General features: G+C 45.1%; 1 protein-coding gene across 1 annotated transcript in view; it reads left to right on the top strand.

The window, feature by feature from the left end:
• The window catches only part of slc9b2 (solute carrier family 9 member B2), a 99,907-nt gene that overhangs the window by 55,023 nt on the left and 19,455 nt on the right, over window positions 1–25,429 (top strand). Inside the window, exons 7-11 of the mRNA XM_033020430.1 lie at window positions 631–806; window positions 3,837–3,943; window positions 7,842–7,991; window positions 11,038–11,146; window positions 21,643–21,779. Coding sequence (XP_032876321.1) covers window positions 631–806; window positions 3,837–3,943; window positions 7,842–7,991; window positions 11,038–11,146; window positions 21,643–21,779 — 679 coding nt within the window. The remainder of the gene's footprint in view (window positions 1–630; window positions 807–3,836; window positions 3,944–7,841; window positions 7,992–11,037; window positions 11,147–21,642; window positions 21,780–25,429) is intronic.

The raw sequence follows: 25,429 nt of genomic DNA, 5'->3' as shown, positions 1-25,429 counted from the left end.
ATGGGAAGATGTGGCGAGTGGTGGGGTCACGTAGGAGGTGGCGAAACTGACGGAAGACTATTTGTTGTATGTGCCGGCTAGTGGGGTGAAAGGTGAGGACCAGGGGGACTCTGCCCTTGTTGCGAGTGGGGGGATGGGGAGAGAGAGCAGTGTTACGGGGTATGGAGGAGACCCTGGTGCGAGCCTCATCTATAGTGGGGGAGGGGAACCCCCGTTCCCTGAAGAATTATGACATTTGCGATGCCCTGGTGTGGAACACCTCATCCTGGGAGCAGATGCGGCGTAGACGGAGGAATTGGGAATGGGGATGGAGTCCTTACAGGAAGCAGGGTGGGAGAAGAGTAGTCAAGATAGCCGTGGGAGTCAGTGGGTTTATAGTGGATGTCGGTCAGAAGTCTATCACCTGTGATGGAGATAGTGAGGTCAAGAAATGGTAGGGAAGTGTCGGAAATGGTCCAGGTGTATTTGAGTGCCGGATGGAAGTTAGTGGTGAAGCGGATGAAGTCAGTCAGTTGTGTGTGGGTGCAGGAGGTGGCACCAAAGCAATCTCAGTTTGAAATTATTCTAACCTTAACAGTGTAGGTATTTATCTAACTGACGTTCGTACGTTTGTGATTGTTCTCTCTGCAGGTTTGTAATTGGTGCAGTTTCGCCTGCTGTGGTGGTCCCATGCATGTTGCTACTGCAGAAAGAACGCTATGGTGTTGAGAAGGGAATCCCAACACTACTAATGGCCGCAGGCAGCTTTGATGATATCCTGGCCATTACAGGCTTCAACACGTGTCTGGGGATAGCCTTTTCTTCAGGTATGTTGTATTCTTGAACAATGACCTTGTCAGCTGGTGCACATGGGTTACATACTTAAAGGGCCCGTCCCACATGGCGATTTGTTTCAGCGACTGTCGGCATCTTTGACTGACATATCAGGTCACCGAAAAAGTCGCAGTGTGATGCGGCATGACACGGCGTGCTGACGTATTGACACGCAGTGTCTCAAGTGTCGCAACATTTTTTTTGTTGCCGCTGTTCAAAATCTTTCGGTGACCCTGATACGTCAGTCAAAGATGCTGGCAGTCGCCGAAAAAATCGGCAAGTGGGACAGGCCCTTAACTCGAGCACTGACTGCCAGGCATTTGTGGTCATTTATTTTTTCGTTTGTTTTTCTTGAATAGTTTGACAAGAGTTATTTGGAAGTGGTTGGCTTTAGCATTTAGCTCTATGCTGGATCTATTCCAAATCACCACTAATAGGAATGTCAAACACAATAAAATGATTGAGCAGAGACAATACAGGGCAAAGAGCTCAATTGTAAAAGGGGTGCAAGGACAGAGGAATGGAGAATAACTGCATTTGTCACAGAGTGTCTGCCTTCAGTGGTGTTACCATTCTGCAGTGGAAACCTCATGTACAAATTTACTGAAAAACATTATTGGAAGTCTGAGCAATGGTGCACTATTGGAATCAATGTGGGATCCTTGATGTTTGTGATATATGTTAACAACTTGCATGTGAATGTAGGGAGTATGATAGGTAGGTTTATGGATGTCATAAAAATCAGTTGTCATTGGGCCCTTCGGCCCAACTGCCCATGCTGACCCAAATGCCTACGCTAGTCTACTTGCTAGACCCACCTGCCCATGTTTGGCCCATATGCCTTCACACCTCTCCTATCCATATATCCATAGAAATAATGTTTTCACCCAGAGTTGTGAATTCCCTGCCACAGAGGGCAGTGGAGGACAAATCACTGGATGGATTTAAGAACATAGGTGCAGGAGGAGGCCATTCGGCCCTTCGAGCCAGCACCTCCATTCATTGTGATCATGGCTGATCATCCCCAATCAATAACCCGTGCCTGCCTTCTCCCCATATCCCTTGACTCCACTAGCCCCTAGAGCTCTATCTAACTCTCTCTTAAATCCATCCAGTGATTTGGCCTCCACTGCCCTCTGTGGCAGGGAATTCCACAAATTCACAACTCTCTGATGAAAATGTTTTTTCTCACCTCAGTCTTAAATGGCCTCCCCTTTATTCTAAAACTGTGGCCCCTGGTTCTGGACTCACCTAACATTGGGACATTTTTTCCTGCATCTAGCGTGACCAGTCCTTTTATAATTTTATATGTTTCTATAAGACCCCCCTCATCCTTCTAAACTCCAGTGAATACAAGCCTAGTCTTTTCAATCTTTCCGCATATGACAGTCCCGCCATCCCAGGGATAAATCTCGTGAACCTACGCTGCACTGCCTCAATCACACGGATGTCCTTCCTCAAATTAGGAGACCAAAACTGTACACAATACTCCAGATGTGGCCTTACCAGAGCCTTATACAACTGCAGAATTTACTCCTATACTGAAATCCTCTTGTTATGAAGGCCAACATTCCATTAGCTTTCTTCACTGCCTGCTGTACCTGCACGCCAACTTTCAGTGACTGGTGTACAAGGACACCCAGGTCTCGCTGTAACTCCCCCTTACCTAACCTAACCCCATTGAGATAATAATCTGCCCACTTATTTTTGCCGCCAAAGTGTATAACCTCACATTTATCTCTATTGTACTGCATCTGCCACGCATCTGCCCGCTCACTCAACCTGTCCAGGTCACCCTGCAACCTCTTAACATCCTCTTCACTGTTCACACTGCCACCCAGCTTTGTGTCATCCGCAAACTTGCTAGTGTTGCTCCTAATTCCCTCTTCCAAATCATTAATATATATGGTAAACAGTTGCGGCCCCAACACCGAGCCTTGCGGCACTCCACTCGCCACTGCCTGCCATTCTGAAAAGGACCCGTTCACTCCTACTCTTTGCTTCCGGTCTGCCAACCAATTTTCTATCCATGTCAACAACCTACCCCCAATACAATGTGCTCTAATTTTAGTCACCAGTCTTCCGTGCAGGACCTTATCAAAGGCTTTCTGAAAGTCTAGATACACTACATTCACTGGCTCCCCTTCATCCATTTTACTTGTCACATCCTCAAAAAATTCCAGAAGATTAGTCAAGCATGATTTTCCTTTCATAAATCTATGCTAACTTGGACTAATTCTTTTACTGCTATCCAAATGTCCCATGATTACCTCTTTAATAATTGACTCCAGCATCTTTCCCACCACCGAAGTCAGGCTAACTGGTCTGTAATTCCCTGTTTTCTCTCTCTCGCTCCTTTCTTGAAAAATGGGATAACATTAGCTATCCTCCAATCCACAGGAACTGATCCTGAATCTATTGAACATTGGAAAATGATCACCAATGCATCCACTATTTCTAGAGCCACCTCCCTGAGGACCCTGGGATGCAGACCATCAGGCCCAGGGGGTTTATCATCCTTCAGTCCCATTAGCCTGCCCAATACTATTTCTCGCCTAATGAAAATTTCTTTCAGTTCCTCTACCCCCTTAGATCCTCTGTCCTCCAGTACTTCTGGGACATTGTTTGTGTCTTCCTTAGTGAAGACAGATCCGAAGTACCTGTTCAACTCTTCTGCCATTTCCTTGTTCCCCATAATAATTTCACCCGTGTCTGCCTTCAAGGGACCCACATTTGACTTTGCTATTCTTTTTCCTTTAACATATCTAAAGAAGCTTTTACTGTCCTCCCTCCCTCCCTCCCTACACATCCAAGGACTAAAATGCCTCACTGGGTTTTTTGTCAATATTTGGGGGAAATTGTTTATAGATCACATGTTCTAGAGAATATTATGTGTAATTCATATGGTAAAACAGTTATTGATCTAAAACTCCCAACTGTGTGGCTGATATTGCTGTTAACTTGGTTTCCCAGGTATATTCTCACTGGGAAGTGAACTAATTGAGATCCACTTGTTTCCCAAGGTACCATGATTTCCAATATACTCCGGGGATTCCTTGAAGTTCTCATTGGCATGGCAGCTGGAGCTGCTATTGGATTGTTCCTTCGGTATTTTCCTAGCCGGGATCAGGTAATGCTAAACAGTTTATGTTATAACCCTTGGAGATGCTGCAAAGTCATATTATGCTTGCATTGTGTAACCATGTTAATAGATCTCAACTGGAGAGATGGGTATCATTACTGGCAACACGATGGCGCAGTGGTAGAGTTGCTGCCTCACAGCGCCAGAGACCCGGGTTCCATCCTGACTACCGGTGCTGTCCGTACGGAGTTCGTACGTTCTCCATCTGACCTTGTGGGTTTTCTCTGGGTGCTCCGGATTCCTCCCACACTCCAAAGATGTGCAGGTTTGTAGGTGAATTGGCTTCTGTAAATTGTCCCTAGTGTGTAAGATAGTGCTAGTGTATGGGTGATTGCTGGTTGGCGTGGACTCGATGGACCCAACAGCCTGTTTCCACGCTGTAGCACTAAACTAAACTGATCACTGAATGAAAAATAGACATGGAACGGTGGTTCTTTTGCCAGTGTTAACCTTACATCATTAAGAACTTGCAGCTTAACTGTTCTGAAGCTTATGGGTCTGGATGGTTTTCAGAGGCCAAACATTCCTTCCTCTGGAATTGTGAACAAACAATTGTTAACAGGTCACATCACAGGTAGATTGGGTGGTCAGAAAGGCTTTTGGAACATAGGCCTTCATCAGACAGAGTATTGAATATAGAAGTTGGGAGGTAATGTTGCAGTTGTATAAGACGTTGGTGAAGCTCAGTTAGAGTATTGTGTTCAGTTCGGGCACCATGTTACAGTATGTCAGCATGGCTTAGTGTAGGGGAGGTCTTGTCTGACACATTTGCTGGAATTCATTGAAGGACAAAGGACATTTATTGTCACATACACCAATTGGTGTAGTGAAATTTGTCTTGACATGCAGCACACAGATAAAGATAAGACACAACATTAAAGAATTTAACAATAAACATAAAAAACATCCACCCACAATGGTTCCCATTATGAGGGAAGGCACAAAGTCCAGTCCCCATCCTCTTGTCCACCCATAGTTGGGCCTATTGAGGCCTCCGCAGTCGCCCTACAGGGGCCGATGTTACAGGCCCCTCTTCGTCGGGTGATGGTGATCCGGCGTCGGGAGAACCCTCTCAGCGGCTCGGGGTGCCTGGAATGCCGAGGTTCTGGGCGGTCCCCTCAGGAAACGCCGCTCCAGACCTGCTGTTAGGCCGCGAGGACGGGTCGACGGTGCAGCCCGGAGAAAAGCCGCCTCTCCGACCAGGTAGGGACCCTAGAAAGCAGTTTCCCCCTCCCCCCCACCCCCACATAAAAAAGGCTAGAACTCCGAAAACAAAAAACTCAACTAACTAAAAATAAAAAAAAGAGAGAAAAAACGGACAGCTGCAGGCTGGGCAGCCATACCTGTACAGGACGGCGCCCCCTACCGAAGAAGTAAATAACAGGAGAGGGAGTAGATGTTGTTTACCTAGATTTTCAGAAAGCCTTTGATAAGGTTCCACACGTGAGGCTGCTAAGGAAGATGAGAGCCCATGGTATCAGAGGGCAGATACTAGCATGGATATCAGGTTGGCAGAAGGCAAAGAGTGGCAATAAAGGGGGCTTTTTCTGCTTGGCAGCCAGTGACCAGCGGAGTTCTGCAGGGGTCGGTGCTGGGGCCACTGCTCTTCAAGTTGCATGTTAATGATTTGGACGGCTTTGTGGCGATGTTTACGGATGATACAAAAATATGTGGAGGGGCAGGTAGTGTAGAGAAAGCAGAGACTCTGTAGAAGGACTCGGATAGGTTGGGAGAGTGGGCAGAGAAGTGGCAGTTGGAATATAGTGTAGCAAAGTTTGGAAGCATGCATTTTGGTAGTAGGAATAAAGGCGTAGACTATTTTCTAAATTGGGAGAGAATCCAGAAATCAGAGGTGCAAAGGGACTTGGGAGTGCTGGTGCAGGTTTCCCAAAATGTTAATCTGCAAGTCGAATCGATAGTAAAGAAAGCAAACTCAATGCCAGCATTTATTTCGAGAGGGCATATGTGCAAAAACGGGGATGTAATATTGAGGCTCTATAAGGCGCTGGTCAGGCTGCATTTGACTTATTGTGACACATTTTGGCACTGTTTCTGAGGAAGGATGTGCTGGCTCTGGAGAGGGTCCAGAGGAGGTTTACAAGAATGATCCCAGGAATGAGTAGGTTAACATATGATGAGCATTTGACCGCACTCAATCTGGAAACTTGACTAGATGGTACCGCAGGTTTTTCTGATTTGCATCACAACTTTCATGACTCAACATGAAGATACAAGGAACGGCAGATGCTGGAATCACGTATACAAAGAGCTGAAGTGAGTCAGCAGGTCAGGCAGATTCTGTGGAGGGAATGCATAGGCAACATTTTGGGTCTGGGTCTTTCTTCAGACTGACGGGAGCAAGGGAAGAAAGCTGGAAAGGCAAGCTGGGGCCAGGACAAAATCTGGGAACATGGTCCTCTCTACAAGTTACATGCATCCATCCTCACCCCTTTCCAGCAGTTATAGAGATGTTCTATCTGTGCTTGGTCTGCAAAGGCCTGCAGGATCTCCCGGTTGCTAAACTTTTTAACTTCCTTTTCCATTCATATACTGACCTTCCTGTCCTTGGCCTGCCCCATTGTTACACACAAACTGGAGGAAAAGCTTCTCATATTCCACTAGGTTAGCTTACAACCCAATGGAAGAATATTAAATTCTTCCTCCACCCCATCATGCTCCCATTTCTCCATCCATCTCCCAACCTTCATACACTCCTCTCCTTCCCTGCAAACCCATTTCCCCTTCCCCCCCCCCCACCCCTTTTCCCCTTCCCTGTCCGCTTCCACCCACATCCTTCCCACCGTCTTTACATTTCACTTATCTTCTTATCTGACAGACTGTTGTCTCCTTTTTGCCTCTCGCCTTTGTCACTTACTCCATCCATCTATCAATCACCCTCCTTCTCTGTATCCACCTATCACTTGCCAGGCTTTGTCCACCCCTACCTCCCAGCTTTCTCCCCCTCTACTTCCAGTTTGAAGAAGTGTCCAGATCCGAAATGTCATCTGTCCATTCCCTCCCCAGATGCTGCCTGACCCACTGAGTTCCTCCAGCACTTTGTGTTGTGTCAGTGCTCAACATGAAGGTGGTGATTTTCATATATTAGCCATCTGCTTGCACCTCATATCCAACATTCTTTTATTTCTGTCCCCTGTTCTGGTATTTCAAATTTACTTTGCCTCCTACACCTCCACAGACTTCCCTCTTTCACCGTCTTTGAGACAATATTATTGAATCTCTCCCGCTCTCCAGCCTGCCATAGAATTTCCTGTTTCTCCTCTCCATTTCTCCACCCTTCCACTGCAAACTACAACTTGTTATATTTCTAACTTGTCCTGGTTATGAAGAAAGGTCATCGACCGGAATCACTGTGCTTTGCACTCCCTGATCTACTGAGTATTGATATCATTTTCTGTTTTCATTACTGCAGGAACATACTTTTACATGGTTATCACTGTAGATTTCTTCACCAAGTATCACCATGCTGTGGAGAGTATTGAGGTACATGAGAAGGTCATCTCATAGCCCAATGTGCAGGATCCCAATCACATGCAGTGTGGCAGGCAGATGGCCTTACAGTACTGGGAGCCAGCTGCATGCAGCACACAAATACAGAGCCATAGATCCCATAACACTGAGAGCATCTCCCATTTGGGAGCTGTTATATTCCTACCAAATTCAGAGGATTTGTGTACAACTTTAGACTGCAAAAAAACTTAGGATCCTAAATAATTGTAGGAATGTAGCTAAAACTCCAAGACAAACAATTTAATTTTAGTTTCTCCACAGGTTTATATTTACTGATTTCCCATAATATTTGCATTCTTGTTTGCCCAAGCCCTAAACAAAAGCAAGTTTTAACCTAATATTTTTCCTTCCTTTGCAGGAAGATCTTGTGATGAAGCGTTCCTACCTCCTCCTGGGTTTGGCTGTGTTTGCAATCTTTGCTACAGGACTCTTTGGTTTCCCTGGTTCTGGAGGGCTCTGTACCATTGTCATGGCCTTTCTTGCAGGAGTCGGATGGGTGGATGGCAAGGTGAGGGGACAAGTGACTGATGCAAAGTGTCGGAGGAAGACATGTAATTAGATGTTCTAAATTAAGAATTAACAAGTGAATTTGTATCCCCCGCATAATTATTATTTGTTTACCGAAAACCAGCAGTTGCTGTGGAGTGTTAAGAGTGTTATAACATAAAACATAAATTCATTTGTTTACAAATTAAAATAAGTTACTCAAACTTTACATAAATTATTGCCGGGAGCACAATCGGAAAGCAACACAATATGGTAAGTTTAGGTTTCTTATTGTACTGAGATAAAGAGAAAAGCTGTGTTTTGCATGCTCTCCAATAAGATCAGATAATATATACAAATACATTCAAGCCAAACTCAAGTACAATAGGTAGAGCAAAGGGGCAGAGTGCAGAATATAATTCTCAGCATTGTAACGCATCAGTTCCAGAGACAAAGTCCAATGTCCGCAATGGGGTAGAGGTGAATCGGACAGTACCCTACCTTATGGAAGGATCGTTCAGCAGCCTGATAACAGAGGGGAAGAAGCTGTCCTGAGTCTGGTGGTATGCGCTTTCAAGCTTCTGTACCTTCTGCTGGACGGGAGCGGGGAGGAGGAATGACCGGGGTGGGACAGGGACAAGCCTTTGATTATGTTGGCTACTTTCCCGAGGCAGCGTGGAGATGCGATGTGGTTGATGGTGGGAAGTCTAGTCTGTGTGATGGACTGGGCTACATCTAGAACTCTCTGTAATTTCTTGCAGTATTGGGCAGAGCTGTTCCCAAACCTGCCATTTTGCTTTCTATGGTGCTATGAAGTATGTAATCCTAACTTCAAAGTATCATTGTGTTAATATGAATTTGGAGAATGTAGGGAAAAATATCAGGAACATGGACTTTTCACGTGGTTCAAAATAGAATGTGCAATGAATTACTCTCTCATTTTCATTGTCTCATTTGTACTGGGAACGCACTTGGTTGTCAGTGATGCCATTATTAAATAAAGCCATTAGCAGAAGATCAACATCTTCACACAGTCATGTCGCATGAAAACAGACCATTCAGCCCAACTTGCACATGCCAACCAAGATGCGTCATCCACACTAGTCCCACCTGCCTGTGTTTGCCCACATCCCTCTAAACCTTTCCTATCCATGTACCTGTCCAAATGTCTTTTAATATGCTGTTATTGTATCTGCCTCAATAGACAATAGGTGCAGGAGTAGGCCGTTTGCCCTTCGAGCCAGAACCGCCATTCATTGTGATCATGGCTGATCATCCCCAATCAGTACCCGGTTCCTGCCTTCTCCCCATACCCCCTGACTCCGCTATCTTTAAGAGCTCTATCTAGCTCTCTCTTGAAAGCATCCAGAGAATTGGCCTCCACCGCCCTCTGAGGCAGAGAATTCCACTCTTTGTGTGAAAAATATGGCTATGAACTGCCTCAACATGCATGTAAGAGATCTCACTGTTGGAAGAGCAAGCGGGTGCCTTGAGCAGTTCATTGATTGAAAAGACTAGGCTTGTATTCAATGGAGTTTATAAGGATGAGGGGGAATCTTATAGAAACATATAAAATTATAAAAGGACTGGACAAGCTAGATGCAGGAAAGATGTTCCTAATGTTGGGCGAGTCCAGAACCAGGGGCCACAGTCTTAGAATAAAGGGGAGGTCATTTAAGACTGAGGTGAGAAAAAACTTTTTCACCCAGAGAGTTGTGAATTTATGGAATTCCCTGCCACAGAGGGCAGTGGAGGCAAGTCACTGGATGGATTTAAGAGAGAGTTAGATAGAGCTTTAGGGGCTAGTGGAGTCAAGAGATATGGGGAGAAGGCAGGCACGGGTTATTGATAGGGGACGATCAGCCATGATCACAATGAATGGCTGTGCTGGCCCGGATGGCAGAATGGCCTCCTCCTGCACCTATTTTCTATGTTTCTAAGTTTCTATTCCTCAGCCGACACTTCCAAACCTCAGTTATTCTGCCAGCTTCAGAGCATGCACAGGCAAACCATAAGTGTTGGAGGATCTCAGTGAGTCAGGCAGCCTCTGTGGAGGGAATAGACAGACGGTGATCTTGGCTCACAGACTGCATCTCCTGTAAACTGCAATAAACTTGATTGGCTCCTCTCCCGCCAAACTCACCAGACAAAGATTGCAAAGATTGTGCATGGTTAAGCCCATTAGCCAAAGAAAGCTAGACACAAGGATGCTGGTTTATATTAAAAGGAGTGGCAGTAGAGCTGTTTGCTGCCTTGCAGCGCCAGAGACCCAGGTTCGATCCTGACCACGGGTACTGTCTGTTGGGAGTTTGTGCGTTCTTCCCATGACCGCGTGGAATTTCTCCGGGTGCTCCGGTCTCCTCCCACACTCCAAAGACCTACAAGTTTGTAGGTTAATTGGCTTCTGTAAATTGTTAATTATCCCTAATGTGTAGGACAGTGCTAGTGTACAGTGTGATCGCTGGTCAGCATGGATTTGGTGGGCCAAAGGGCCTGTTTCCACGCTGTATCTCTAAAGTCTTAAGAGACAATGTACTGAAGTAACTCAGTTGCCTGACCCGCTGACATACTCCAGTACGTTGAGCCAAAGAAAGCTCCGAAGTGGCTGAGTCTTTTGGGAGTATTTGCTGCTATGGGGTCAGCAGGATGACAGGGAGGGCATTGGAGGAAATCTACCCACAGGTGTAATTCTAGTGTGGCAGTGGTGTAAATAAAGTTGGAGTGTAGGCAAGAGGGGTGAGGCAGGAGAGGGCATCATCAGACTTCAACTCCTTTCTTGGAAGGTTAAGCTGCAGTCAGTCAGTCAACAGAGGGTACCAAGGAGGCCCAATAAAAGGTTCAAGTCGTCCGGATGTAAATTCTAGGAAGTGTTCAGTGGTTGAGCGTTTGATTATTACAGATCAATGGTGACAGGTTGAATTGTAGTTAGTCCTCTACTGCTTGTTTATGTGGAGTTTATGCGAGAATGCTATGTTATGCTTTCACCTATTTGGTGTAATATCCACAAACCACTCAGTGCCTCACTGCTTCTTTAGCAAACATTTCCTCTGCTTGTGTGTGATGTGCAGGGAGGAGCGGAAGGTGTCACTGCCAACGCCTGGGCCATTTTTCAGCCATTGCTGTTCGGACTGATTGGAGCAGAAATATCTGTCACCTCTTTAAATCCATATACAGTAGGTAAGATAAAATATTAAATACGGTGATTGAAATCACTATTTTGCTTGTTATGTCATAATTGAACTAAAGGTTTTTACTGCTGTGCTCCAGGTGAGATGTGTTCAGGTCTGATATTGCTGCTAATAACAAGGGGGAGGGAAGGTTTCTACTGTACTTTGTTTGTGTGAGGAACAAATGTCGGCAATGGCAGTTACATTTTCCTGAGAGAGGATGAAAGAATCGCACAACTTTCCTTTGTGGTTAAAACAGATTACACGGGTCACTTTGGAATGGTAGGATGAGCTTGCATATGGTTTACCTATTTTAATCTGTACACCCTTACATTGGTGCCCACACCCCCCCAATTCCTGAGTAAACCATACCTGGACACCATTGTAAAGACATTAAACCTCTAATGTTCATCGGGCTCGACCATGTGGCTACTTGTGGAGAGTGGGTGGCAGGGCATCTCAGAGGACATGGAAAGAGCTGAAGTGTGTTGGGCATGGAATGTGAATTACACTGAATCCTGTTGTCACGTGTGGGAGAAGTTTAACCACGTCACGTGTGGGAGATTAACGAGAACACGTGTGGGAGATTAATGAGATTATGTGGGAGATTAACGAGATCACGTGTGGGAGATTAATGACGTCACGTGTGGGAAATTGACGAGATCAAGTGTGGGAGATTAACGAGATCACGTGTGGGAAATTGACGAGATCATGCGTGGGAGATTAACGAGAAAACGTGGGAGATTAATGAGATCACGTGTGGGAGATTAATGACGTCACGTGTGGGAAATTGATGAGATCATGTGTGGGAGATTAACGAGATCACGTGTGGGAAATTGACGAGATCATGCGTGGAAGATTAACGAGATCACGTGGGAGATTAATGAGATCACGTGTGGGAGATTAACATCGTCACGTGTGGGAGATTAACATCGTCACGTGTGGAAGATTAACTACGTCACGTGTGGGAGAAGATTAACAATGGCGGTGAGGATGCTCTGTTGACTCGGACTGGACTCGGACTCCCTTTATCTTCACTGTTTCCACCTTCGACTGTGCCTGAGGTTGAGGACGTGCTTTGGCAAATGAAGAGTTAACTGAGAAGTTGCTGTGAGGATTGTTCATGGAAGGAGTGTGCACATAGTCCCACCACGAAGCTGAGCTGCAACTATTAGCTCAAAGCCTTTCTCAAATACTGAATACTTCAACGTCAAACAGAAACTAAAACTCTCAAACATCTTTATTTACTTAATAAGCCAATAGAAATATATTATTAGAAATCATTATTTGAGCCTATCCAAATGTTCTCTTCCATGAAGACATTGCAGAATTTCTGGCAAATCCATCAAACGTTTGCCCGGGTGCTCCCACTGGCCGTGGGGAGTTAATGACTTCCAGCAGTCAGTCAGTAGCAGCAGCGGGCTTACTACAATTTAAGCGGCACATCTGCCAGCCTGCGCTGTCAACATCCCGCCATTCCCTGCCTGTTCAGAAGCTCCTTAAATACTACTATCGTATCTATTTCCACAACCGTCGGTGCTGGCTCGAAGGGCCGCATGGCCTTCTCCTGCACCTATGTTTTCTCGATGTAACATGTTCCAGGTATCTACCACTCTCTTTGTAAAAAAAACCTGCCTCATAAATCTTTAAATTTTGTCACCTTAAAATTATGCCCTCAACTATTTGATGTTTCCATCCTGGGATAAAGGTTCTGACTGCCTACTGTCTCTATCCCTCTTATAGAAACATAGAAAATAGGTGCAGGAGTAGGCCATTCGGCCCTTCGAGCTTGCACCGCCATTCAATATGATCATGGCTGATCATCCAACTCAGTATCCTGTACCTGCCTTCTCTCCATACCCCCTTATCCCTTTAACTACAAGGGCCACATCTAACTCCCTCTGAAATATAGCCAATGAACTGGCCTCAACTACCTTCTGTGGCAGAGAGTTCCAGAGATTTACTACTCTCTGTGTGAAAAATGTTTTTCTCATCTCGGTCGTAAAGGATTTCCCCTTTATCCTTAAACTATGACCCCTTGTCCTGGACTTCCACAACATCGGGAACAATCTTCCTGCATCTAGCCTGTCCAACCCCTTAAGAATTTTGTAAGTTTCTATAAGATCCCCCCCTCAATCTTCTAAATTCTAGCGAGTACAAGCAGAGTCTATCCAGTCTTTCTTCATATGAAAGTCCTGACATCCCAGGAATCAGTCTGGTGAACCTTCTCTGTACTCCCTCTATGGCAAGAATGTATTTCCTCAGATTTGGAGACCAAAACTGTACACAATACTCCAGGTGTGGTCTCACCAATACCCTGTACAACTGCAGTAGAACCTCCCTGCTCCTATACTCAAATCCCTTTGCTATGAATGCTAACATACCATTCGCTTTCTTCACTGCCTGCTGCACCTGCATGCCTACTTTCAATGACTGGTGTTCCATGACACCCAGGTCTCGTTGCATCTCCCCTTTTCCTAATCGGCCACCATTTAGATAATAGTCTACTTTCCTGTTTTTGCCACCAAAGTGGATAAGCTCACATTTATCCACATTATACTGCATCTGCCATGCATTTGCCCACTCACTCAGCCTATCCAAGTCACCTTGCAGCCTCCTAGCATCCTCCTCACAGCTAACACTGCCCCCCCAGCTTCGTGTCATCCGCAAACTTGGAGATGTTGCATTCAATTCCCTCGTCCAAATCATTAATATATATTGTAAATAGCTGGGGTCCCAGCACTGAGCCTTGCGGTACCCCACTAGTCACTGCCTGCCATTCTGAAAAGGACGCATTTACTCCTTGCTTCCTGTTTGCCAGCCAGTTCTCTATCCACATCAATACTGAACCCCCAATACCGTGTGCTTTAAGTTTGTATACTAATCTCTTATATGGGACCTTGACGAAAGCCTTCTGAAAGTCTATAATTTGATATGTCTTTATCAGGTCTCTCCTCAACCCCTGGTGTTGCAGAGAAAATAATCCAACCAAGTCTGTCCAAACTCTCCTGATAACTAATATCTAATAATCTAAATAATATTCTAATCATCTATTTAATTCATAATAATAAACCCTCGAATCATCATCTGGTAAACCTCTTCTGCACCTACCCTAAGCATCCCCATCCTTGCGTAATAGGGTGACCAGAACTGCACACAATACTCCAAATGTGAATGAACCAAAGCTTCATACAGTTACAACAAAATTAGTGAAGTTTGATCCACCACACCGTGACTGATGAAGGAAACCATACCATTCGTATTCTTTGCCAATCTATCTACTTGTGTTGCCACTGTCAGGAATCTGTGGACTTGGACCACAAGATCCCACTGTGTTGCTAAAGATCTTGCCATTAACTGTATACATTCCCCTTGCATCCAGCCTCCCACATTCAGTGTCCCTATCCATGATGGCAGGCATGCCATCCGTCTGCTATGTACCTGTGCTGCCACTTTCAGCTGTATTTCAAGATGCTTTCCTTTTTATAAATTCTGTAAGTTATTGCATCCCCATTCTTTTTTTCCTGTTTGTGTCTTCTCACCACCCCACCATGTTGGTCCATTGTCAGCCATGGGACAGTGGGCAGGTCTTTGACAAGGTTGTACATACAGGCCACTCTCCTGAACTCGAGGAGTGGGAACACATTCCCTGGTCAATGGGTAATCTACAGAACTAAATGTGTGAAGTAGTAAAAGGCCTAACTTCCACTGCAGTGGAATTAAATAAACCCTGTGGAGCAGAGCTGACCTGTGACAGGTGAACTTGGCATTGACGTGTAATTTGTACATCAAGGTGTTTAAAGGTATTGTAAATATTGCCCCTCCAAAAGTGACCCGATTTAATTCCTTTGCACCTCTGTAATGAGCGACTGTATCTGTAGGATTGGCAAAGAAGCTCCTTTATTCCACATGGGAGGCTACAGGTGCCGCAATGTGATGGTGCGATTGTCAATGGGTGGGGAGTTAGGGATGTGTGGAGTGGCAAGGCTGGGAATGGTCCCATAGAATTGGGAAAGGGATAATTCAGTAATAGAACAAAAACTAGAGGGAATCGAATACTAGGGTGGCACGGTGGCGGAGTTGCTGCCTTGCAGCGAATGCAGCGCCGTTCGACCCGGGTTTGAACCCGAGTACGGGTGCTGTCTGCACGGAGTTTGTACGTTCTCCCCTGACCACGTGGGTTTTCTCCGAGATCTTCGGTTTCCTCCCACACTCCAAAGATGTACAGGTTTGTAAGTTAATTGGCTTGGTAAATGTAAAGATTGTCCCTAGTGTGTGTAGGATAGTGTTAATGTGCGGGATCACTGGTCGGCGTGGACCCAGTGGGCCGAAGGGCTTGTTTCCGCGCTGTATCTCTAAACTACACTAGAGTGCATAACTTTAACATGAGAGGGACAAGGTTTAAAGTCGATGAGTGGGGCAACTGTTTTTTATACAGAGGGTGGTGGGAGCCTGGAACGTGCTGCCAAGGTGATGGTGGAGGAGGCAGATATCATAGTGGCATTTAAGAGATTGTTGGGTAAGCACCTGGATATGCAAGGAATGAATTATGTACAGGCAGATGTCATAGAGTGATACAGTGTGGAAACAGGCTCTTCGGCCCAACTCTCCTGAAAACTTTTATGTTTACTTTAGCTTTCAGCTAAATCTTAACTACATTGCACTTTTAACTTTTGCACTTTTTATAATGCATTTTTAATTTTGCTTTTCTTTTCTTTTAGTTCTTCTATTTCATTTTATTATTTCATTTATTGTATGACATGTTTTTATGTGAAGCACTTTGAGTCTGCCTCGTGTATGAAATGTGCTATATAAATAAAGTTGCCTTGCCTTGCCTTTACTATCTAACTTATTTTTCTTATTCTAATCTTTTTTCAATGTAACAAAAAAACATAAAATGTATTATGAAAATATATATTAGGCACTTTGGTGCCATATGATTGTACTTACTTCTAATAAAATTTAAAAAAAATTAAAAAAAGAAAAAGAAAAAGTATGCGAGTATGAGGATAGCTCCTCTCCTAGCTATTTGTTTTACTGGCTTTATGATTCATGGCTTGTTACCAGACTCAATGTTGTCTGTCCTGTTAGTGCCGGTCATTAAGGACAAAGCTGGTAAAGTAGGCAGCCTAAATAATTACAGGCCCATAGCTTTAGCCAGCATATTGTCAAAAGTTTTAGAAAGAGTTCTGCTGGATAGAATAAATGAGTTTGTTAACTCCACAGATAACCAGTTTGGCTTTAAAGCTAAACATGGCACTGACTTATGCATATATGCCCTAAAGGAGATTGTAAACAAATATAGAGGCAAAAACTCTTCAATCCTTATGTGCTTTATTGATGCTTCCAAAACCTTTGACCGTGTTAATCACAGAAAGCTGTTTGGTAAAATGAGTCAAAGAGGGGTGCCTGAATACATTGTTAGAATTCTGGCCTACTGGTATGCCCACCAGACTATGCAAATAAAATGGGGCAATGGGGTCTCAGTCCCATTTTGGGTTAGCAATGGTGTTAGACAAGGGGGAATTTTGTCCCCAGTCCTTTTTCATCTATATATTGATGATCTGTCTAAGCAATTGAAAACCTGTAACACTGGATGCGTGATTGGTAATATTTTAGTGAACCATATTATGTATGCAGATGATCTTGTGGTCTTTAGTCCATCTAGCGCTGGTCTCCAGCAGCTCCTTACTATATGTTCCGTGTATGGTGTGGAACATGACATTAAATATAATGCTAGTAAGAGTGCTGTTATGGTCTGTAGAACCAAAGAGGATAAATGCCTAAAATATCCTGTTTTTAAATTGTCTGACAACAATCTTAGTGTCTGTAATAAGATAAAATATCTAGGGCATATTATTACAGAACAAATGACAGATGATGAGGATATTTATAGGCAACGACGCATGCTGTATGTACAGGCAAATATCCTCTTGCGTAAATTTGGTGCGTGTGCAGATGTGGTGAAAATTGTCGCTATTTAGAGCATACTGCACACCACTCTACACTGCGCACCTGTGGTTGAACTATTTAAAGACAAGTATGCAGAGACTAAAGGTGGCATATAACGATGCCATGAGAACACTGCTAAGGCAACCTAGATGGTGTAGTGCCAGTAATATATTTGTGGCTGCAGGAGTCAGTACTTTAGAAGCTATCCTAAGACACCACATGTATAAATTCATTTGCAGGATAAATGACTCTAAAAATGTGCTTATTGTGGCCCTGACAAACATAAGGGTTAGCACTACACGCTACGAATCCCAGTTGTGGAGACACTGGTATCGTTGTCTCGTTGTGGGACATTGATCATCCTTTAATCTGGATTTTTAACTTAAGTATTGTGGGTTTTTATTAAATATAAATTATGATGTTTTTATGTGATATACCATGATTTTATATATATTTATGATATTTGATATGCAATGCATTTTTAATGTAATGTTGCCCCTTGTCTGGACTTTGAGTCCGTAATAAAGTTTATTATTATTATTATTATTATTATTGAACCTGTCCTCTGGTCCTCGATTCCCCTCCTCTGGGCAAAAGACTTTGTGCATCTACCCGATCTATTCCTCTCATGATTTTGTATGCCTCAATAAGATCTCTCCTCATCCTCCTGCGCTCCATGGAATAGTGACCCAACCTACTCAACCTCTCCCTATAGCTCACACCCTCTAGTCCTGGCAACATCCTCGTAAATCTTTTCTGAACCCTTTCAAGCTTGACAATATCTTTCCTATAACATGGTGCCCGGAACTGAACACAATATTCTAAATGCGGTCTCACCAGCGTCATATACAACTGCAACATAGCCTCCCAACCTCTATACGCAATACTGACTGATGAAGGCCGAAGTGCCAAAAGCCTTTTTGACCACCTGGTCTTGGCATAAAATTCGGCAGACATTGTGGATCGAAGGGCCTGTTCCTGTTCCATGTTCTATGTTCTATGACAGATACATGGATAGGAAAGGTTTAGAGGTATATGGGCCAAACACAAATAAATGGGACTAGCTTAGATGGGGCAGGTTGGTTGGCATGGTCGAGTTGAGCCACAGGGCTTTTCCTGTGCTGTATGCCTCTGTCATAAGTGCTGCAAGTGAGACTGTTGGAGATTTAGAATAAAAATGTTGGACATACTCAGCAGGTGAGGCAGCAATTGCAGAGTCTCAGATTAATGATCTGCCATCAAACCTGGAAAGTAAGGAAAACCATATAATAACCATATAACCATATAACAATTACAGCACGGAAACAGGCCATCTCGACCCTTCTAGTCCGTGCCGAACACGTATTCTCCCCTAGTCCCATATACCTGCGCTCAGACCATAACCCTCCATTCCTTTCCCGTCCATATAACTATTCAATTTATTTTTAAATTATAAAAACGAACCTGCCTCCACCACCTTCACTGGAAGCTCATTCCACACAGCCACCACTCTCTGAGTAAAGAAGTTCCCTCTCATGTTACCCCTAAACTTCTGTCCCTTAATTCTCAAGTCATGTCCCCTTGTTTGAATCTTCCCTACTCTCAGTGGGAAAAGCTTATCCACGTCAACTCTGTCTATCCCTCTCATCATTTAAAAAACCTCTATCAAGTCCCCCCTTAACCTTCTGCGCTCCAAAGAATAAAGCCCTAACTTCTTCAACCTTTCTCTGTAACTTAGTTGCTGAAACCCAGGCAACATTCTAGTAAATCTCCTCTGTACTCTCTCTATTTTGTTGACATCCTTCCTATAATTAGGAATTGTACACCATACTCCAGAATTGGCCTCACCAATGCCTTGTACAATTTTAACATTACATCCCAACTTCTATACTCAGAGGGAGAGTTAGAAAGAACTACCAGGTTCCCAGTCGCTTCCTGGCGGGGACGCGACTATTCTCCGAGTCGCGTCCTCCCCCCTCCTCGTGGCCTACCACCTGTATCGGAGCGGCCTTTCCTGCCGGGGACTGGGAACCGGACCAGAGCTACAACAGCGGCGGCGTGGCGCTGGATACACCGCGGAGCGGGCGATGCCTACCTGGATCGCCGTTTGGAGAACCGGAGCATTGGGCCACCTCTCCAACATCGCGGAGCTACGGTTTGGGAGAGCTTCCAACGAGGGCGGTGCTGACCGACATCATGGAGTCCTGGGGCCCTTTGCCGAGGGCCGCCAGCGTTGCATCTCCGCCCAGCACGGCCTGCGGACTTTGGGAGCCGCAGACTCCGGTAGGAGGTGCCCGACTCGGATGTCCAGGCTGCTGAGGAGGTCCTCCAGCCCCAACGTCGGACTTACATCATCCCGGCGAGCGGGCCTGAACATCGGGCTGCCTGTAGCAGCGACTGCGGAGGGCTCGGGGAGGCCCCGACCAAGGGCGAACATCAGGAACATTAGAGGACTGACGTTGGTGCCTTCCCTCACAGTACAACACTCTACAGTTGCTGCGGGGGGCACAGTGGCATAGCGGTAGAGTTGTTGTCTTACAATGCCAGAGACACGGGTTCCATCCTGACTAAGGATTACTGTCTGTATGGAGTTTGACCGTTCTCCCTGTGACCACATTGAGTTCTGCTTTCCTCCCACTCTCGAAAGACATAGGTTTGTCGGTTAATTGGGTTCAGTAAAAACGGTAAATTGTGCGAGTGTACGGGAATTGCTGGTCAGTGCGGACTCGGTGAGCCAAAGGGCCTGTTTATGCGCTGTATCTCTAAACTAAACTAAACTAAACTAACCCGAAATATAAGAGAATACTGGGAAACACATCCGGTCAGGAACATCCGTGGAGACAGGAAGAAGGGTCAGCATTGCAGCTTGATGATCGGAAAGGACCATACCTGATGTAATGCGGACGGGACTGATTATGTGAAATCATTGCATCTGAGAGCTGCATTGTGGCTGGTTGTTAGGTGAAATGCTGTTCCTATCATTTACTCTGGCCTTTGCTGTACCGGTGGAGGAGGTCAATGGTGGAGAGGGCACGGTGGGACGGACAGAAAGGTGAAAGCTTGAGTGAACGGAGGTGTTGCAGAGTGGGCACCTGATCTGCGTGTGGTTTCTCCATTGTAGAGGAGGCCACTGTACACTGAACGTGGAAGGTGTGGAGTGAGGGGTAAGTGCTGCTTCAGTGGCACGAGTGGGAAAGGAAGACATGAAAGGGCAGAGATTTCATCTGCGTGCAAAGGAAAGTGAGCATTGATGAGATAGAAATTAAACCTGAGACTGGGGAGCTGCCCTTCGCAATGCTTGGAGGAAGGGAACGTCTGACGATGGCTTTACATTGAAGCAGCTAGATGTTATTGAGGATTACCTATTGAATATACAGGCCGATAGGATAGAAGGTGAGGACAAAATGAACACTATTGTTGACACAAAGAACTGCAGATACTGGTTTACAAAACAAGGGGTGCTGGAGTAACGCAGTGGGTCAGGCAACATCTCTGGAGAACATGGACACAGAGTGCTGGATAACTCAGCGGGTCAGGCAGCATCACTGGAGAACATGGACACAGAGTGCGGAATTAACTCAGCGGGTCAGGCATCATCTCTGGAGAACATGGACACAGAGTGCTGGAGTAACTCAGCGGGTCAGGCATCATCTCTGGAGAACATGGACACAGAGTGCTGGAGTACCCCAGCGGGTCAGGAGTGAGAGTAGAACTGCAGGCAATGGAGCCCAGCATAAACTCCAAGAATCATATCATGATCCAATGACAAACAGCCTTTCCATTTGGTATCAAACTGGCTCGTTCACAAAGCCGGTAACAATCGTTGAATTTTCTCACTCCACAGATGCTTAGTTTGGTTCATTGTCAGGTGTACCGAGGTGCAGTGAAGAGCTTTTTGTTGCGTGCTATCCAGTCAGCGGAAATACTAATTATGTTTACAATCAAGCTGTCCACAGTGTACAAATACAGGATAAACAGAGTAACAGTTAGTGCAAGAGTCCAGTAAAGTCCGATTAAAGATAGACCGAGACATGCTGCCAGGCATGTGGTATTTCTGCCTCTTTTATCTCGGGTTTGCAGCAACTGCAGTGTGATGTAGGGCACAGTTGAGGCAATGTTCCTGTACTCTGTTCTCATTCATTTCCTCACACTTGCACCTCTCCAGAGAACAGGTAGTCACTGCCCTCTCAGCCAGCACCACACCACCCTCAGTAACTTCATCCTACAACACACATCCCTCTGTTCTCACCAGTTTCCCCTCACTGACGACTTCCCCCTTCCCCATTCCCCCCCCCCCCCCCCCCCCACCCAGCCACTCTTCAACCTCTCAAATGTTTTCAACATTTCCCATTTCCTTTCAAAACTCATTGCCCTGAAGTATTAACTCGATTTCTCCCTCCACAGGTACTGCCTGACCGGCTGAGTATTTCCAATGTTTTCTGTTTTTATTCCGGACCCGATTGAATGTTAGCTGACATGTTGACGATTATTTATGCACCATTTCTGTGTGGGATTATAATGTTTATAATCTGAATTAGCTGATGTTCAGTAATCTGACATTTTGTTTTACTCCAGGCCTGGGAATCGCCACTCTCTGCGTATCTCTTGTAGTCAGAATCTTCGTAACATTTTTAATGGTACACTGCTCTGGATTTAACATGAAGGAAAAAGTTTTTATTTCCTTGGCTTGGGTTCCCAAAGCAACGGTTCAGGTCAGTGTACTGGTTTGACGTTACCTGATTGCCTGTCAATGTGAAGAATTAACCGTTTGTAATAGTGCTTGCACCACTTGCCCTCGTTTGCCTGGTCCACAGACTGCCCTAGATACCTTCCCATCCTCTTCACCTAAAGCGGCACGGTGGCGCACCGGTAGAGTTGCTGCCTTACAGCACTTGCAGCGTCGGAGTCCAGGTTTCTATCCCAACTACGGGTGCTCACTGTACAGAGTTTGTACGTTCTCCCCGTGAAAGCGTGGTTTTTCTCTGAGATCTTCAGTTTCTTCCCACACTCCAAAGACGTACAGGTTTATAGGTTGATTGGTTTTGTAGAAGCTTTAAGATGGAGTTAGATGTGGCCCTTGTGGCTAAAGGGATCAGGGGGTATGGAGAGAAGGCAGGTACAGGATACTGAGTTGGATGATCAGCCATGATCATATTGAATGGCGGTGCAGGCTCGAATGGCCGAATGACCTACTCCTGCACCTATTTTCTATGTTTCTATGTATAAGTGTAAATTGACCCTAGTGTGTGTAGGATAGAGTTAGTGTGAGGGGTTCGCTGGTTGGTGTGGGCCAATGGGCCTGTTTCCATGCTGTATCTCTAAACTAAGCTAAACTAAACCTGCTTTCTAATGTCCTTTCTGGGCCTCATGTGTGAAGGCCTTTGCCAAACTGACTGCATTCTGTACCACTAAAAATAGACAATAGAATTTGTTTGGAGACTCAAGGAACTGCAGATGCTGGAATCTTCTGCAAAACACAAAATGCTGAAGTAGAATTTGTTTTTTGGATAATTTAATGAATTAACTTTGCAGTAAGGGTACATGGAGAGGGTCAATTAGCAACTACCAGATAGACAGAAAAGAGTCACAGTCATATCCTGGTGTAATCTGGTTCTGTAACCACTTCTGCATTTACTCGAGTGCTGATGTGATAAAGGTTTGCTCCAGGGAGTTTGGATCTAAAAACATTGTACCTATGGAGGGTTAGGACGCGCGTGCAACACCTCTGCACCGTGTCGACTAAATAACTTTAAAAAAAGAACGAAACGGATCGTTAAACTATATACTCACCGGTAGAAGCTCAGCAGACGTCATAATTACGCGACTCCCGTAATTCACGAACATGTCACCCAAACGGCCGAAAAGAATCGAGGAGGAAGGCTCGAAGAGTGAAGCCTCGACCTCGCCTGAAGAGCAGTCCCGAGAAGAAACAGCAATTCAAACGCCGGCCCTGCAAGACATTGGAGCGCTTCTACACCTGGAACTTTCGATAGTGAAGCAAGACTGTGACAAGACAGACTCTCGTATTGAGGAGGTAAATACCAACCTGTAAGGGGAAATTCAAAGGCTGGAAACCGACATCAGCCACAAGCTGGAATCTATTCTGGCTACCTCACTTACACACAGTGAGTCTATCCGGGAGCTGGAAATAGCAGCAGCAACAAACTCCGATGTTACAGATAAACTGAAAGCTGAAGTGGAACGCATCTCCGGTTTGTTATCAAAAGTAACAGAAAAATGTCTAGATCTGGAGGGGCGTTCCAAGCATCAGAACTTAAGGATTGTCGGAGTGAAAGAAGGCAAAGAACATGGTCAAAACCTCCGTGCCTTAGGGCAAGTTATTTTCTAAATGAGGAGGAGCTGCGTTGTAATGCAACGCAAAGGGATCTAGGGGTATTAGTACATGAATCACTAAAGGTCAGTATGCAGGTGCAGCAAGCAATCAGGAAGGCCAATGGAGTTTTGGCCTTTATTGCTAGGGGGATTGAGTATAAAACACGGAGGTCTTGCTGCAGCTGTACACAGTATTAGTGAGACCACATTTGGAATACTGTGTACAGTTCTGGGGTCCATACTTAAGGAAGGATGTACTAGCCCTGGAGGCAGTGCAGCGAAGGTTTACAAGATTAATTCCTGCAATGAGGGGATTGACATATGAGGAAAGGTTAAGTAAGCTGGAGCTCTACTCTTTGGAGTTTAGGAGAATGAGAGGCGATCTCATTGAAACATATAAGATCGTGAGGGGCCTTGATCGGGTGGATGCACCGAGATGTTCCCAATGATCGGGGAAACTAGAACTAGGGGACATAGTTGCAGAATAAGGGGGGGCTCTTTTAAAACTGAGATGAGGAAGAACTTCTTCACCAAGAGGGTGGTTAATTTATGGAATTCACTGCCCCAGGGAGCAGTGGAAGCAGAAACGTTAAATATATTTAAGTCTAGAATAGATGGTTTTTTAGCTGCCGAGGGATAAGGGGCTACGGGGAGAGGGCAGGGATATGGACCTAGGTATGGTTAGTATAGTAAGACCTGAGTGATCTCTTGGACAAGTGTCGATCGCCTGGATTGGGGTCGGAGAGGAATTTCCCGGATTTTTTTTCCCGAATTGGACCTGGGTTTTTATCCGTTTTTTTGCCTCCCCCAGGAGATCACGCGGTTCTTGGGGTGGAGAGGGGTGATAGCGGTATGAAGGGGAGGGTAGTGTCTTGTGTTCTGTGTCTTGTGTCTACTGTTTGTGGGTAAGTGTGTCTGTTTAGTGTTCAGCCATGAGCGAATGGCGGTGCGGGCTCGACGGACCTGGTGGTCTACTCTCGCACCTACTTTCTATGTTTCTATGTTTCTATGTTTTACGGCTCAACTACTCGTACTCGCTTTGGAGGAAAAACCCGTACTCGACCGGGCACATAGAGCTCTGAGAACCCGGCCGGACGACAATGCCCCACTGAGACATCTGATCCTGCGGGTGCATCACTGCCATGTCCTGGAGGAAACCCTGCATAAAGTGGCCAAGGACAGGAATTTAACATTCCAAGGCCAACAATTACGAATCTTCAGAAACTTTCCACCCGAAGTTGTCAGGCAAAGAGCTCTCTTTCCTAAGTCAAGAGCCATTCTGAGGGACTTACCAGGAGTTCGATTCGGACTATTATACCCTGCCAAGCTCCGTGTTACTTATAAAGATGTTGAATCCTAACAAAGCACTACGGTTTGCCCAAGACATTGCCGGAGCCAACAGGGGATAAGTACCTGTCCATAGAGTGTATAAGATACAAGCTGTTACAGCGATTTGGTAATATCTCAAAACAGTATTGACTGAAAGTTAACTACTACGCGACGTATGTCAGCTAAAACCATCACTCAGCTACTTATTCACACCTTTGTATAGATCCCTAACTGAATGGGAATGCTGAGCCGCTTAAAAAGTAAAAAAATCCTCACGTTTTGTTCTGTTTAGTTTTTTTTAACACGTGGGTCTATCTTAATATCTAAAATCTTATATTAATGATAGTATTTACAGTATGTTGTAAGGAAATGTACTCAAATTCAATCACCGATGTGTGGTACACATTGGCAACATCCTCATATGTTGTTTTTTATTTTGTTTCTTTTTTCTTAACTTTGTAATATATATCTTAATATCTTGTACTAAAGTACACCTTTCTTGGAGTATCTCGGAGGAGTAGGGGTAAAGGGTGAGGGGCTCACTCAGCCTACACCCGAAAGAAATACTTCAATCATTGTGTTGAACAATTTAATTCAGCAGAGATCATATAATTTTTGATGTGCAAGATGATGTAGCTAGCAAAGCCGGGGGGGGAAGGAATCACGTTCTGTAGTTGGAATGTTAGGGGTGTAAATGAAC

The sequence above is a fragment of the Amblyraja radiata genome, chromosome 1 (genome assembly GCF_010909765.2).
Source record: "Amblyraja radiata isolate CabotCenter1 chromosome 1, sAmbRad1.1.pri, whole genome shotgun sequence".
Taxonomy (NCBI): Eukaryota; Metazoa; Chordata; class Chondrichthyes; order Rajiformes; family Rajidae; genus Amblyraja; species Amblyraja radiata.
The sequence above is the reverse complement of the archived record's forward strand: the minus strand, read 5'-3'. Positions and strand labels throughout refer to the sequence as shown.